The sequence below is a fragment of the Lynx canadensis genome, chromosome A2 (genome assembly GCF_007474595.2).
Source record: "Lynx canadensis isolate LIC74 chromosome A2, mLynCan4.pri.v2, whole genome shotgun sequence".
NCBI lineage: Eukaryota > Metazoa > Chordata > Mammalia > Carnivora > Felidae > Lynx > Lynx canadensis.
This window is the reverse complement of record NC_044304.2, coordinates 2,108,945-2,123,868: the sequence shown is the minus strand read 5'-3', so window position 1 is coordinate 2,123,868 and position 14,924 is coordinate 2,108,945. Positions and strand designations below refer to the sequence as shown.

General features: G+C 60.7%; 1 protein-coding gene across 1 annotated transcript; it reads right to left on the bottom strand.

The window, feature by feature from the left end:
* TLE6 (TLE family member 6, subcortical maternal complex member) lies at nucleotides 1-8,999 on the bottom strand. Its single transcript, XM_030298245.1, is given in 16 exon segments — nucleotides 1-105; nucleotides 261-337; nucleotides 561-711; nucleotides 1,130-1,271; nucleotides 1,559-2,155; nucleotides 2,726-2,763; nucleotides 2,857-2,960; nucleotides 3,050-3,110; nucleotides 3,396-3,418; nucleotides 3,523-3,841; nucleotides 3,930-3,992; nucleotides 7,299-7,340; nucleotides 8,352-8,397; nucleotides 8,753-8,901; nucleotides 8,903-8,974; nucleotides 8,976-8,999. Coding segments are annotated over 16 exon segments (2,013 nt in total).
* Between the last annotated feature and the right edge of the window lie 5,925 nt (nucleotides 9,000-14,924).

Genomic DNA, 14,924 nt, shown 5'->3' with positions numbered 1-14,924 from the left:
TCAGTAGGTGACCTGGTACACAGAGGCGTGGTCCCTGGACCCCGTGACAATCAGGCGGTTGTTGGGGGACACATCACAGCACAGGATGGAGGAGGTCTCGGGTACCTTGGAAGGCAGAAGGCCAGCATGAGCTGAGGGGGCTCACCCTCCCCTCCCCTCACCTCTGCTGGCAGTTCAAGCCTGGTCCCTCGGGGGGCCTCTGCATCAGGACCCCTGCGTTCAGCTCCGAGACCTGAACGCTGCCCCCCCCCCCCGGGTACCTGGAGCTCCAGGGCCCCCGCGGGCATGCTATAGACGCCAACCAGGTCGTCCGTCCCGACGCTCACCCACCACTGGCCTGGGAGGAGGCGGAAGGGACCAGTTTGTGGGGGAAGTTGGCATCTGAGGGCAGGGCCCCTGGGGGTCTGGGACGCAGAGGTGGCCCCCCACCTCCCTCTTGCCTCTGTGGAAAGCATCACTGAGTGGTTCCTGCTGATGAAGGGTGTTGGGGGGTCAGGAGGGGTCAGGAAGGCGAGTCTGGGGACCACAGGGGACTTGCCTGCCCCTTCCTGGCCACTCACCGAGGGGGGAGAACTTCAGACCCAGGATGGTGCCGTCCTTACACCCCACCATGTGCTTCTGGCCCCCTCGGGTGGGCTGCAGCCACTGCTGGCCATTGGCTGTGCCCACCAGCACCCAGTCCTCCTGGGGACTAGGGGACAGGCTCATTATCTGGGGGGCAGGCGGCAGGGAAGAAGCTAGTCAGGTCCCAGCCTGGCCCAAGAGGCGGACAGGGGCACAGGGACCCACCCTGGGGGCTGACCTCCTGCCAGCCTCCCGGCTTCGAGGGCCTAATGAGCAATTTCACACTGTGGGCCTCAGTCTGCTCATCTGTAAAGCAGGTCGGTTCCCTCTACCTTAAGGGCTGACTGCGGAGACTAAAGGGGGCTATGAGCACCTGAAACAATATGAAAGTGTCTCATGCTCTTGGGGCTGGAAGGGGGAGAACATCTCTAACGACCCTCTTCCCGCCGGCACCACTGAGATGTGGGGTCCCATCCGGCCCCCTTGCCCCGACATCCACCTCCTTCTCTGTTCTGAGACCCAGCTACTACTACCTGGCCGACCAGACCCTTCCCAGCCTGCACACCTGAGACTCAAACTGGTACTCCTGAGGCTCTCTGGCAGCCCTCAGGTCCCAGCACCGCAGACAGGTGTCCAGACCCCCTGTCCAGACGTTCTGGTCTTTGACAGCAATGCTCTTGGCCCCATTCGGGTGGCCCGGCAGGTCCCTGGCCAGAAGGGGTATTGGGAGAGGGTCAGGGCTGAGACTCTGAGCCTTAAGCCCCAGGAATTCCCCTCCCCCACCAAACCACACCCGGGTGACAGATGGGGAAACCGAGGCAGGCAAAAGTGCCAGGACTGGGTTCTGAAGAAACCCAGCCAAAGTCTGAACTCAGGCCTTCAATGCTCTCAGATGCAAACGTAAGTGGTCCAAGGGTTTCTCTGCTTTGGGGCTGCTGGATCCCTACTCGGGCTTTCAGGATGACTCCGCGCCCCTCCCCCGCCCAGGCCTCACCTGATGACACTCTGGTCCCGTAGGTCCCAGATCCTGACTGTGCCCTCCGTGAAACCAGCCAAGGCCAGGCTGTCCTCAGGCTTGGAGGCCAGGGCCTGGCAGGTGAGGCCCGCGCAGGGCAGCTCACCGCTCACGTGCAGGGAGGGCGCGGTCAGGTCCCACACGCCCACGCCGGCCAGGTTGTGGCCGCCCGCGAGCAGGGTCGTGCTGTCCGAGGACAGCAGGCAGGTGCGCAGGTAGGCCCGGCGGGTCTGCGGTGGGCAGAGATGCAGGGGACCGTCCTCGTCCTCCGAGGCTCTTTTGGCTCCCGCAGGCCCCGCCCCCAGAGCCAGCCCCTCCCTCACCTGTACACACAGGTGGCTCTCGGGATACCTGTCCTCCACCACCTGGCTGGCCAGGCTCCACACTTTGACACCACCCCTGCCACAGGTGAAGGCGTGTCGCACGAAGCTGCTGACAGCCGCGGCCAGCACGGGCTCCCCGTGTTCCAGCGTCCGCACCTTCTCCGTTCTGTGTGGGATGGCCCCCTTCTTGGATTGCCAGGGCAAGGCGTCCGGTCTCTCCCACGTGTCCTCAAAGTCCTCAGGGTCCCAGCATCTTGGGAGGGGAAGCCCCGGGGCACCAGCCTACTGGTGAGCCTCTCCGCCCGGAGGGGACCACCCCTCAAACCCGAGGAGCTTCATTCTTTTGCAGATGTTGGGGTTCTCAGGCCTCGCTTCCCCCACGGCGCTACCCATGCCCCCTCAAGTATTCTCCCTCTCCTAGAACCAAACATCACCCCCTTCCACCTGGAATGCCTTGCCCCATCCTAGCAAACCCCTACTCATCCGTCAAGACCCTAACCGTTACGCCCCTTCCCTCCAGGTAGCCTTCTCGTCCCCCGCTGGGCTCCCCCAGCCTCAGACCACAAGGTCAGGACTGTCTGCACCCAGCTCTAACACCCTCTTTCCATGGGAGTCCTTTCTGCAAAGCCAGAGCTAGTCACGTGGGGAGGGACAGTGATGCTGGCCTGACGGTCTCCGAGCTGCCCCTTTCCACCCAGATCCCTCAGCTCTGGTTACTGAGGACGGTAATACGGTGGTGGGGAAGGGGAGGACACACCCACATCCCTGGTCCCCTCTACCTGCCAGGGACAGAGGTGCAGGTGGGAGAGTGACAGATACTTACATGGGCTTCAGGAAAGGGCGGGCTCTCCCAGCAGGCTCCTGTGGGCGGGACCAGGGTCGCGCTCAGCTCCTTCCGCGCCCCAGCCCTCCCAGCCTTCACGGAGGCCACCGCTCCGGCTGGGGCCTCCTCACCTGGGCCACTCGGGAGAGCATCCCGTCCGCCTCGGTGCCTGGCTCTGTGCTCCCTTCGTGGGAGCCCTCAGGGGAGCTGAGGGAGGGCACAGGTGGGCTGAGAACTGGGCAAAGACAAGAGCAGATGAGTGGCGGGTGTGGGTCCTCGGGGCAGGCTGCCCCCCCCCCCCCCCGCTCCCCGCACTGGGATTACCCAAAGTGTCTTCCATACGTGGTTCCGGTCCTGAGTAGCGCGGTCCCAGGTCCTGACTCTCCTGCCCGTGGGAATTGGGGCGATCAGTTCAGACCAGAAGACCAGCCCAGGGTCAGCCTTAGACCCTGGAAACCTCAGGGAGGCCCAGGCGGTATAGACAGCACTCGCCAACAGCCCCAAGTCCCGTCCTGGGTGGGGCTACCGTCTTGGGACACAGTCCTGAGTCCCCCGAGGGCATGCGCGGCTAAGGACCGAACCGGAACCCAGGACCCCAGCACCCAGCCCGAGGGCCCAGCCCAGATCACGGCCAGCCAGGGGCCCAGCCCTCCAGGTACCAGTCACTCACCAGGCCTGGCGCCTGCTCTGTCACTAGGACGAAGGGGGGGGGGGGCAGGAGGACAAGGTTCAACCGTGCTGCCCCTGGACAGCCCCCTCCCTCCCCACCCCCAGCCCCTCGCCCGCGGGAGGCTCACGTGTGTGCTGCAGCCGCTCCCCCTTATCGTGGGTCCCCGCGAGGACCTGCCAGAGCTGCTCGGTCAGGACGTCCTGCCAGAGCTGGGGCTCCGGGTCCCAGGACGCCGGCGTGTCCGGCTGGCGGGCTGGGGCGTCGTCCACCCCCGAGCGCTGCGCGAGCCAGTCGGAGGACCTCGCGGCCACGACATCCTCGAAGTGCGGCCCCCGCAGACCGCAGCGCGGCGGGGTCGGGAGCGCCGGGTGCGGGGAAGCCTCGGGGCTGGGGGGCCCCCAGGAGTGCCGGTCAGCCAGCCCACCCGAGACCTGGCTCGAGGGCTCCTACAAGCACACGGTTGGGAGGGGTGGGAGGGGGCGCCCTTGGCCCCCGAGCCCGTCCCCCTCCCCACCTCGAGGGCCGGGCACCCACCTCCCCCGGCTGGAAGCCCCGGGGTCGACTCCAGGTCTCCATGGTCCGCAGGAAGTTTTCTGCCTGGAGGGGCAGACGCGTCCCAGCTAAGCCTCTGCAGCTGGACAGCCCCGGGGCACAGACCTCCTCCTGCAAGGGTCCCTCAGCGTGCGAGGCGGGGACACACTGCCTGCCTTGAATGGTTCTGGGCGGATTGATTGGTGGTAACACAGAGCCCTGGGCTCTAGTTTTAACTAGACTTCTGTTTAGTTTTAAAAGCAATACATAACAGCATGTGTGTGAAGCACGGCACAGAGGGTGAAGAAAGTTCTTCGCACCCAGAACTCAGCAGCAGGTGGTAAAGCCTAACCCTAAAGGCCAGTCAGTTTCATAAAATGGTAGAAGGTAGGATCCGATCTGGTCCTCACCCCAGGACATATGCCCCTCTGCGTGGGGACGTGTGCGTTTGCTTAAGTGTTGGAAGCGTATTAAGAAATCGACGAGGGGGACGCCTGGGTGGCTCAGTCGGTTGAGCGTCCGACTCTTGATTTCCAGGCAGGTCATGATCTCACGGTTCATGGGCTGGAGCCCTACGTCAGGTCTCTGCTAACAGGGAAGAGCCTGCTTGGGACTCTCTCTCTCCCTCTCCCTCTGCCCCTCCCTCTCCCTGCCTCAAAATAAACAAACTTAAAAATGCAATTCCTGGGGCGCCCGGGTGGCTCAGTCGGTTAAGCGTCTGACTTCAGCTCAGGTCACGATCTCACGGTTCGTGAGTTTGAGCCCCGCGTCGGGCTCTGGGCTGACGGCTCGGAACCTGGAGCCTGCTTCCAGTTCTGTGTCTCCCCCTCTCTCTGCCCCTCCCCCGTTCATGCTCTGTCTCTCTGTCTCAAAAATAAATAAACATTAAAAAAATATTAAAAAAAAATGCAATTCCTCCAGTCTCAGGCAGGTGCTCAACAGCCAAGCAGGACAGCACAGACCCCAGAAGCAGGGGTCCCGAGAACGTGCCTGCGTCCGGGCTGCGGGCAGACCAACCCTCTTGGCCACTATTCCCAAGAATCTGTGACGTGGAGCCCCCCCCCCCCCCCCCCCGCCTCGTGGTGAGATAAGGACCTCGATGGGAACAAAGTGCAGCTACATTTAGTCCAGTGCCAGACTAAATACAGCGGGAATGTTCTAGACCTGCCCGTCTAATGCAGTGGCTGCTGGCCTCGAGTGGCTACCGGGCACTTGAAATGTGGCTGGTGCCACGTGTTTAATGTCAACCCAGCTCCCGTGGCCTCCCGGAGAAGACGGCGTGGAGCTGGTCTTGGGTCTGTGGCTGTGCCAGCAGCGTCCCTGCCTTGTCAACGCGCACCCCTCCGTGGTGGGCACGGAGAAGCCGCCCAGAGTTGTCTGGCCCAGGGCAACCTCCAAAATCCTGGGAAAACGCTCTGATCCATGAAGAGAGAGAGCCGATAAAGCAGTACGGTGTGGGTGCCAACCGTGGTCTGTCCTATTTAACAGGAGCTACTGGCATTCCCGTTTCGCAGACGAGAAAACAGAGGCCCGGAGAAGCAGAGGCAACTTCTCAAAGTCAGGACGGGGCTTACCTGCTTCCATCTGGAGCCCGGTCGGGCAGGCAGAATGGTGAGGGAGGGGGCGGGCAGCGGGACCCCCTCTCGTGGCCGTGGGCTGGGGCGGCCTCCTGGGGCAGCCGGTGATGGGTTCCCCAGCCGGGCCTCCCAGCAGCACGCGCCCAGGGGAGCCTTCCCCAACTCGCCCTGGCTCGTTAATCCGCAATTTACTGGCACTTGAGTGCACTCAGCGTGGAAAGAGCGGCTCCCTCCTGCCTGCTAGCTGGCCCTCCCTGGGGAGAGGAGCTGGCTGGGCCAGCCTGCTGCTCGGGATTTTAAATGTGCAGCAAGGAGGCTGGGAAAACAGGGAGCGGGAGACCGAGGGGAGAGGACAGAGGAGTCTCTGCGGGACTACACGGCCAGCAAGGGTTCTAGGGATCTTCCCCTGAGTGGGTGTGAGGGGGGCTCCTGGCTTGAACAGCAACTCTCGGGGGGGGGCCTTGTCCCCTACATCCTTATACTCAGCAAGTGCTGTAGGGATCCCCCCAAATCCACAATCTGATTAGTTCTCACCAGCAAAGCATTAAGTGACCACCCCACCCAGATGGTCCCGTTCTCCTGCCCTGCCCCCACAGTCCATCCTCCAAAGGGCGCCCATGAGCGCCCAAGTCAGGTCTGCCCTTCCCTACCTGCAGCCCTCCAAGGCTTGCACCACCCTGTGGGAAAAGCCAAGTCCTCCCCGAGGCCCCCGCAGCCCTGCACCACCTCCCCTCCCCTCCTCTCGTCCCTTCATCACTAGGCTCCAGCCACTTACACGGGCATGGTCTTGCCCCAGGACCTTTGTCCCGGCTGTGTCCTCTGCCCATTCCGCTCCTCCCATCCTGGACATCTGCACTCCCTCTCTGGTCACCTTCCCAGCAGGCCTTCTCACTCCCACCCCTGCCCTCATGTCCCCCTGGGCGGCTCGGTCCCATCCCCGCGCCTTGCCCAGCCTTCACCATCCGACACTCTTGTTTACCAAGCTCTCATCACCCCAAGGGCACAGGTTCGTCTGTGTCCTTCTCTATTTCCCTGGCGCCTGCAACCACACTTGGCAAGAAGGTGATGGATAAGGAGCTGTTGAATGAATAACCGTGTTCTGGTTGCTTCCTGCCCTCCCCGCCCCCCGCCACCCCCCTCCATCAGTCTCTCCCTGTTCTGTGCACTGCCCACCCCAGGCCCTGCTAAGTTGCAGACACGGACCTGGCCTTCCGCCAGTCACATCTGGCACAGGCAGAAAGTCCTGCCAGCACCCAGGAGAGAGGGGCCAGGTGGCGGAAGGACAGGCAGGAGTGGAAGACAGGCTTCGGCTCGGGCACGGAGCCCTGTGCTGGGAGCCCGGGCCCCCGTGCAGACCTGCCCCCCGCCCCCAAGCTCATGTGCGATCCAGGCCCTGAGAACCCTCAGGCGCACGGAAGGCCACAATCCGGGTGTGCCTGGCACATGACAGGCCCTTTGGGGCAGAAGTGACAGACCTGCAAAGTGCTGACTGAAAAGGTCCCTGGCCTCCTCTGAGCCACGCAGGGACCTGGGAGCAGGCCGGGGAGGAGCCTCAAGAGGATGGGGGACGGGCTCCGACGTGCGTGTGCGTGGGGGCTCCGGGTCAGGCCGCCCTCCTCTGCCCACAGCACTCCAGGGCTCCCACCTCCTTCGGGGTGAAAGCCCACGTCCTCCCCACGGGCCCCACAAGGGCCCCCACAACCTGCCCCTGTCATAGCCTCTGTCTCTCCCCCCATTTTTCCTGTCTTTCAAGGAGGGGCAGCCGCACCCCAGCTCCTGGTCATCAATCACTCACCTGCTTGTGATGTTCCTGGAGACCCTGTCGGATCTTCTGGAGCTGCAAGGGAACGGCAGGGATTGCACCGAGGTGGGGGAGGGGTGGGGTGGCCAATGGAAGCGGACAAGAGTAGGAATCGAACGCTGTGCGTGCTTCTCCCCAACTATGTGATCCTGGATAAGGTGCTCTACCTCTCTGGTCACTACATCTATCAAATGGGACACCACCCACCACACAGAGTGGGAGCTAACCAGGGACACCCTTGGATTTCATTCTTATGGTGAAGTTCAAAGACTCCCCAGAACCGCAAGGCCCTACACACCTGCCCCTGTCCGTGTCCCCTCCCTGCCTCCCTCCCTCTCTCCCTGCTCCAGCCACAGGGGCCTCCTGGCTTTTCCTCCTCCAGGCCCATTCCTAGCCCCAGGGCCTTTGCACAGGCTACACCCTCAGCCTGGAATGCCCTTCCCTGCTCTCTCTGGATTGAAAAGCTCCTTATCCTCCCTACCTCGCAGGGAACATCACTTCCTCCAGGAAGCCCTTCCTGACTATCTCAGCTCAAAATCTTTACTCCCGTCCACCCCCATCATCTTCCGGCTTCTTTATAGCGGTTACGGCTTATGAATCCGGTTTCTCCGTTCACTTCTCTCTCTCCCCCCGCCTAGAGGTGCCCTGTGTCCAAGGAGCTCGCCACGAGTCAAGAGTGTACACTTAGTCAAGTTAAAGATCCGGTTCCTCACAAGTTCTCCATGGGCCGCGTGTGGCCGGTGGGGTGCCATATTGGGCGTCTTTGATATAGAACATTCTCCTCATTGCAGGAAGTTCTAGAAGACGGCACCATACTTAGCGCATACCCTCCCCAGGAGCAGGGGCTCCTGTTACCTATCCTTCAAGGATGAACTGGCAGCCAAAGAAACGCGTGGAATTTCTAACTTTTGCAGCGAGGCCAGGATTCACGAAGAACCCCCTTGAAGAAACTGGCCCAAAGGAAGCCATTTGGAGTAGGCCCAGGAGGGGGGGGGGTCCCCAAACCCGGCTCGCCAGGCCGCCCGGGGGCCGCCCGGAGGGGCTCACCGCGTGGTACGTGCTCTCCACCTGCGCCGTCAGGTGAGGGGGGAGCCTGAGCGGGAGAAAACCTCCGGTGAGACGAGCCTTCAAGCCCCGCCCCCCAGCCAGCCCCGCCCCCGCCCGGGGAGGCCCCGGAGGCGGCGTCAGGAGACGCGATCATAGGTCTTGAAACAGACAATCGAGGCAAGTACATTCGTGCTCAACAACACAACTCGAGAATGTACGCGGGGGCCCGGACTGGTGTTGCCGGCTTTCCGTTTGCTTCGGGCTCCAAGGCGGCTCCCCGCCTGCCATTACTCGTTCTGTCTTTGGGGCGAGGGGCTCCGGGGCCACCGAGAGCGCGGACGGGACGCTCTCTCCCTCCGGGGGCCACAGCGGGACCTCCAGCCCCTGAGCGCGGCCGTCACCTGGGAAACTGCCGCCGGAGCTGATCCAGGACGTCCGGGGAGTTCAGTTCTGGAGAAGCCTGGGGAAGGGGAGAGGAGGTAGATGAACCGCGGCCTCCCGCCGCCCTCAGGCCACAGCTCCCATCCGCGCCTCCCTCCCCGCCCCCCAGGGGGTGGGCTGGGGCCTCCTGAAACCTCCAGGGGAACGCGCTTTCTCCGGTCACGTGAGTCCCCACCCAGCCCCCCTCGCCCCGGGAGTATCTCCCATTTTGCAGCTTGGCCTAAAGTCTCAAACACGGACTCTCTGCAAAGTCCTTGCGAGAAAGTTTGCCCACACTGTTGGAAAGGGCAACGGAAAGGGCTCCAGAAACGACTTCTGGAGCAAGGGGCTTCTACTCGTAAAATATTAACCAGAGATGCTGCAGTCATGTGTTGGTCACCTGGGGGATAAGAAGCAAGTGTAATTTACAAAGGGCCTTGGCACCTGTCGGGAGGCGTGACCGGTTAGCGCCCCCAGCCTGAAGGCCTGGCCACTTGCCCGTGACCCTCCAGCAGGAGCAGGACAGCCAGGTTTGAGCCCAGCTTCCAGGAATAAGCACCCACAGGGGTAAATGCCTCACCAGGCCCTCCTCACCAAAGTTCCTGGGGGCCTCCTCATGCCTTGAGGGTGCTCCTGGGGGCGGAGATCGTCCCAAGAGGTCATCTTCAGGCAGTAGCCACAAGGACTTTAGCCAGGAGACTCTAAAAGCGACCAAGTGATGGCAGGTCCCGAGGGCAGAAGGCCAAGCAGCCAGGGACAGAACCAGCACCCACCCACCCCCCGCCCAGTCTCCCCTCCAGGACCCAGGCCTGGATCCCCATCACCTCCCTGGCCTGAGCACCGCACGACCTATATCCTGTGTTCAGTTACCAAACGCCGGGGCCTCCAGCTGCCCCAACGGATGCTGGGCCGCATCCAGGGGCCTCATCCCATGGGCTGGGAGGGAGATGGTGTCAAACACGTACACCCCCACCAGCTGCTGCCAGGGCTGGGGGGCCCCCCGAGAAGGACGCTAAACTTCAGCCTCAGTTTTGAGACAGTGTGAGACAAATTTGAGTACGGGTGAACATCACTGGCAAGGGGTTTTGAAGGATGAGTAAGAGTTGGCCAGGGGAATTAGGACGTCTCAGACGCGAGGAAAGGGACCGCTCTCCACCCCAGTCACTCCTGTGGCACCAAGCCCCCTTTTTTACTTGGCTTCTGCCCCTCACCAGCCTTCCAGCCTCCTCCCCAGCCCCGCGGACTCTGGGGTCCTCCAGGAGGCTCGCCTGCCCACTCACCTCCCTTAGGACGGAGGCCCAGAACAGCAAGAAGGAAGCTACGTGGGGGGGTGGGGGGGGGGCAACCAAGTTCAGGCTGAGAATGAGCGCCCCTCCAGTTCTCCCCTCGTCCCGGAGCCCTTTGACCCCTCGGGCCCCGCCCCTGCCCGCCCCGGCCCCGCCCCGCCGGGCGCCACCTGCACCACGAGGACGATCAATGAACGAGCGGCAGCTGCACGTGGGCTCGGACTCCGCGGGCGGCCGCCGCAGGCTCTGGCCAATCGCGAGGCCGCCTGCCCACGTGGCCCACGGCCGCTATCGCTGATTGGCCGGCTCGCCCCAGCCGCCGGCCGGGCTGTCAATCAGCGCGCCCGGCGCCGTCGCTTAACCCTCGCGGTACCGCTGTGGGGGGAGGGCAGCGGGCAGAGCCGCGGGCAGTTTGGGGTCCAGGCAGGGGCGAGGATATTTAGAAGGGTCTGGGGCTTGGGGTCAGAGGGTGCGACCTGGGAAGGAGCTGGGCGGCGTGTAGTTGCATTGCTTAGAGAGGATCGTCTTTAGCCTTGCCCGGGAGTGGCTTGTGGCTAGGGGTGGGGCTGGGGATGGGGGCCGGATCTTTCGCACTCATTCCGGTCCTCACACGGGGGCCGATAACGTTTTTCCCTCAATATTAACAACGTGCAGTGCAGACGAAGGACGCTTCAAGCCCCCTTAATGGGGAAAACGTAACAGGTCTCTTTCACCCAGCACCAAGCCCTGGGCTCTGTATTTTTGTCAGTGAATTTTCCCAACTGCCCTCCCCCGCGCCCCGCCCCCCCCCCCCGCCCTGAGTCTGAGCACCAAAAGCGGGAACTGCAGAGGCCTTGACTCTGGTACAATTTTTCAAGGCCAGGGTAGGAATGGGTCATGGGTATTCCAGGCTTGGGATGGTAAAAAGATAAGCCGGGGTGGGGGGGGGGGCTGGGAAAATTCAGGAGTTAGGGTTGTAGGAGGCCAGGGATTCTAGATTTCTGTTTTGGCCTGGTTTGCAAATGCCTACTGGAGGTGTGCCGTGGTCTTGCCTACCCCAGGACCTTTGCACTAACCATTCTCTCCTCTGCCAGGAATAGTCTCCCCCTGACAGCCACTCAGAGGTCACCAGACCTCCGGGAGGCCTCCCCTCACATTCCCTTTAAAAAATGAACTTCCAACACCACCACCACCCCCATTCTCCCTTTCTCATTTAATTTTTCCCCAAATGCGGTTTGAATTGGCACTAGTCTTGCAATCTCAGTGGCTATAGGTCATGCTGTGTTCAAAATTCACATAACACACAACGCTGATAGGATTCTCAGACATTCTTGCACAGGCCCCAGGGCACCTGGGTAGGTGTGCTGGCTTGGGATCCAAAGGAATGAGTGAGTGAGAGAGTGAGTGAACAGTCCGCTTGCCCATCATCTGCGCTTTGTCTGGGGCTGGGGGAGGTGGGCGCTCTGGGAGTTCAGATCCTGGGATGCACCATCCCCAGAGGTCCTCATGTAAACACACAACTTGGCTTTTGTGGCTGGTCTGTGGAGGAGAAAGCGAGGGCTGCCGCGTAGGAGCCGCAGGAAAGGTTTTCACCCACGATCCCTCAACTGGCCCTTAATTGAAGCGTATTTTATTTATGGGCCAGTCTGCTAATTGCCTCCCCCTGTGCGCTTGGCTCTCCTCTCCGTGGTTGCTGGGCACACCGGTTTATCCAAGGCAGTCGGCCTCACACGGTATCCGCTGGGTACCTGTGGCTATTTAAATTCAAACAAATTAAAATTAGACAGAATTTAAAACTCCGTTCCTCAGGCTCACTGTCCGCGTGTCAATTTCTGCACAGTCGCCCGCGGCTGGGGACGACCGTCCACACTGGTCAGTGCAGATCTGAGGTCCTTAAAAAAGAAAAATCCCGGGGCGCCTGGGTGGCGCAGTCGGTTAAGCGTCCGACTTCAGCCAGGTCACGATCTCGCGGTCCGGGAGTTCGAGCCCCGCGTCGGGCTCTGGGCTGATGGCTCAGAGCCTGGAGCCTGTTTCCGATTCTGTGTCTCCCTCTCTCTCTGCCCCTCCCCCGCTCATGCTCTGTCTCTCTCTGTCCCAAAAATAAATAAATAAATAAGGCAGTGACTAGCTTTAAAAAAAAAAGAAAAAGAAAAATCCCTAGGTCCACAACAGAGGTCAGGAGCCGTCCACGGCATCCATTCTCCTCTCGCCCGTGGACGCCCCGCATGCCGGTGGGCTGATAGCTGGGACTTGGGCTGGCCTGTGCCCACCCTGTCCTTCCTTTCGCTGTCCCCCGCTTGCCCTGGTCTGGCTAGCAGGGACGCAGGCTTCCTTGAGCCCTTTGGAAGGGCTCAGGGCACAGAGGAGGCGGGGGCAGGGAGGAAGCAAAGACTTCCTTCTTGGCTTTTGAGTTGTGGTCGCCCGGGAAGCCCCAGGGTCTGGATGAAAGTTTGACAGAAAAGGGGTTTCCATTTCCAAAGCTTTGGAGATGACCTCAAGCCCCCCGAGGCCCAGGGTTACTTGCGTTGGGGACAGGCCAGGCAGGAGGCTCAAGAGAAAGCCCGGGGTGCAGAGGGGGCTGTGGAGTGACTACGGGGAGGTGACAGCAGGGAGGTGGTGACAGGTTTCAGCCTTGGGCTTCCATTTTCTCCCCTATCCCCAGGACATCTCAATGGCCTTCGTGGGCAAGAGACAAAAGGCAAGTGACACAGGTGAAGGAACAGGTGTAGAAAGCCAGCGGGTAGAAGGACCTCGGTGTCCGGCCAGCAGATGAATGACTGACAGGCAGAAGGACAGGGACCCTCCCAAGACAGTGGCGGGGCCCAGTGACACTCGAGGGTAGGAGGCCCCTCAGCTGCCCCTCTCCAAGGCCACAAGGAACACCCTTGAACTTAGACCTGGCCCCAGGAAAAGCGAATTGATTGAATTACCCAGAATTGATTGAAGTTTGCCTCCTGCCATCTGGTGGAGAGAGCCTTGTATTCATTTCCGGGGCTGCTCTAACAGTCCCCACATGCCCAGGGGCCTGACACAACAGAAATCTATTCTATCATGTTCTGGAGGCCAGAAGTCCAAAATCAACGTGTCAGCAGTGCTGTGCTCCCTGCAGCGGCTCTCGGGGAGGATGCTTCCTGCCCTTCCTGTTTCTAGCGTGGCCACTGTGCCTTGGTGTCCCTTGGCGTGTAGACACATCTCTCCAATCTTTGTGTCTGTCCTCACTTGTCCGGCCTCCCGTTCCACAGGTTCTCCCTGTGTGTGTCTGTGTCCAAATCCCCCTCTTATAAGGACACCGGTCATTGGATTTAGGGCCACTCTACTCCAGTAGGACCTCATCTTAAAATAGTTACACCTGAAGTCATTCTGTTTCCAGATAAGGTCACATCCCCAGAGACGAGAGATGAGGATGTGAAAGAAACTGTTTGAAGGGCACAGTTATATTCTCTCTGAGCTCGAAGAGAAATTAAGCGGATAAATCAACCCATTCAATCCTCCATGAATCCAGAGAGGTTAACTGACCTCCCCAGGGTCACACAGTTATTAAATGGCTAATCCAGGATTTGAACCCGGGTCACCTTGCTGTGAGAAGTATCCTTGTAACCCTGACACCATTATGCTCAGGTCTAAAGTAGGTTCCTGTCATTGAACTGGACCCGGACATGGAGGGAGGTGTGTCCATTCTAGGAGTGGATTTGGGATCCCCTGGACCTGGCCCTCGCTTCCAATGAAATACAGATGTGTTAGCTACTGCTGCATAACAAACTGTCCCCAAAGTTAGTGGCTTAAACAGTAAACATGTATCGTCTCACACAGGCTCCGGTAGTCAGGAATCTGGAGGTGGCTTTGCTGGGTCATCGTTGGGTGGCTGATACATAGCTGTTCCAGGGCGCCTGGGAGGCTCAGTCGGTTAGGCGTCCAACTTCAGCTCAGGTCACGATCTCGCAGTCTGTGAGTTCGAGCCCCGCGTCGGGCTCTGTGCCGACGGCTCGGAGCCTGGAGCCTGCTTCGGATTCTGTGTCTCCCTCTCTCTCTGCCCCTCCCCTGCTCACGCTCTGTCTCTGTCTCAAAAATAAATTAAAACATTAAAAAAAAAAAATAGCTGTTCCAGCTTCCCTGCCCCCCTCCCCAGTGAACATGGTCTGCCATCCAGAAGTCATTTGAAAATCTCAGTGAGGCCCCATCACTTTCCTGCGTCCCTAATCCTACTCCCGACCCAGTGCTTTGTTGTTAAGTTAATTCTTCTTTGTCCTGTTCGTGGGCGGCCCTAAGGGTGACTGAGTGGATAACACCTGCATCCGTCCACATGCCTTTTTCGTGTTCTTCTCCCTCGGATGTCTCGGGTGTCTCAGTCGTGGGGTCCAAGGTGACTTCACCTTCCCCCCCCCCCCGGACATGCTCCCCCATTGGGGCTCGTGCTAAGGCTGTCAGAGGACTTGGGGAGGAGATGTGACCCGAATGAGGCCCCCATATCACCGCTTCCTGTGACGTAGTGCAGAGACTCGCGCATCCAGCCAGCTCTTGGGAGATTTAAGACGAAGTGTAACCCAGGCTGGTTAATTGAGCGCTGGGCTGCTGAGGGCTTCCCAGCAGATCCGCACGTGGCCAGTTGTGAATACCAGTGACGTCCTCCCAGTGAAGGCAGCAGCCTTGTCCCGGAGAGACCCCCCCCTCAAGGCAGGGAGAGGCTGCGTTCGCTTTCCGGAGGGGCCAGTTCCTTGCCTTTAGGAGGTGGGAACAGGGGAAGGTGGATCCTACTAGGCCCTATCCCGAGGCCCATTCATAGTTGAACTTGTGGTCTCTGGCTCCCTCTGCTGGCGAGATATTTTATTACAGCGCTGTTGCCGCAGCGTTTCTGCACCGTGAGGCCGCCAGCTTGCAGGCGCGCACGTAA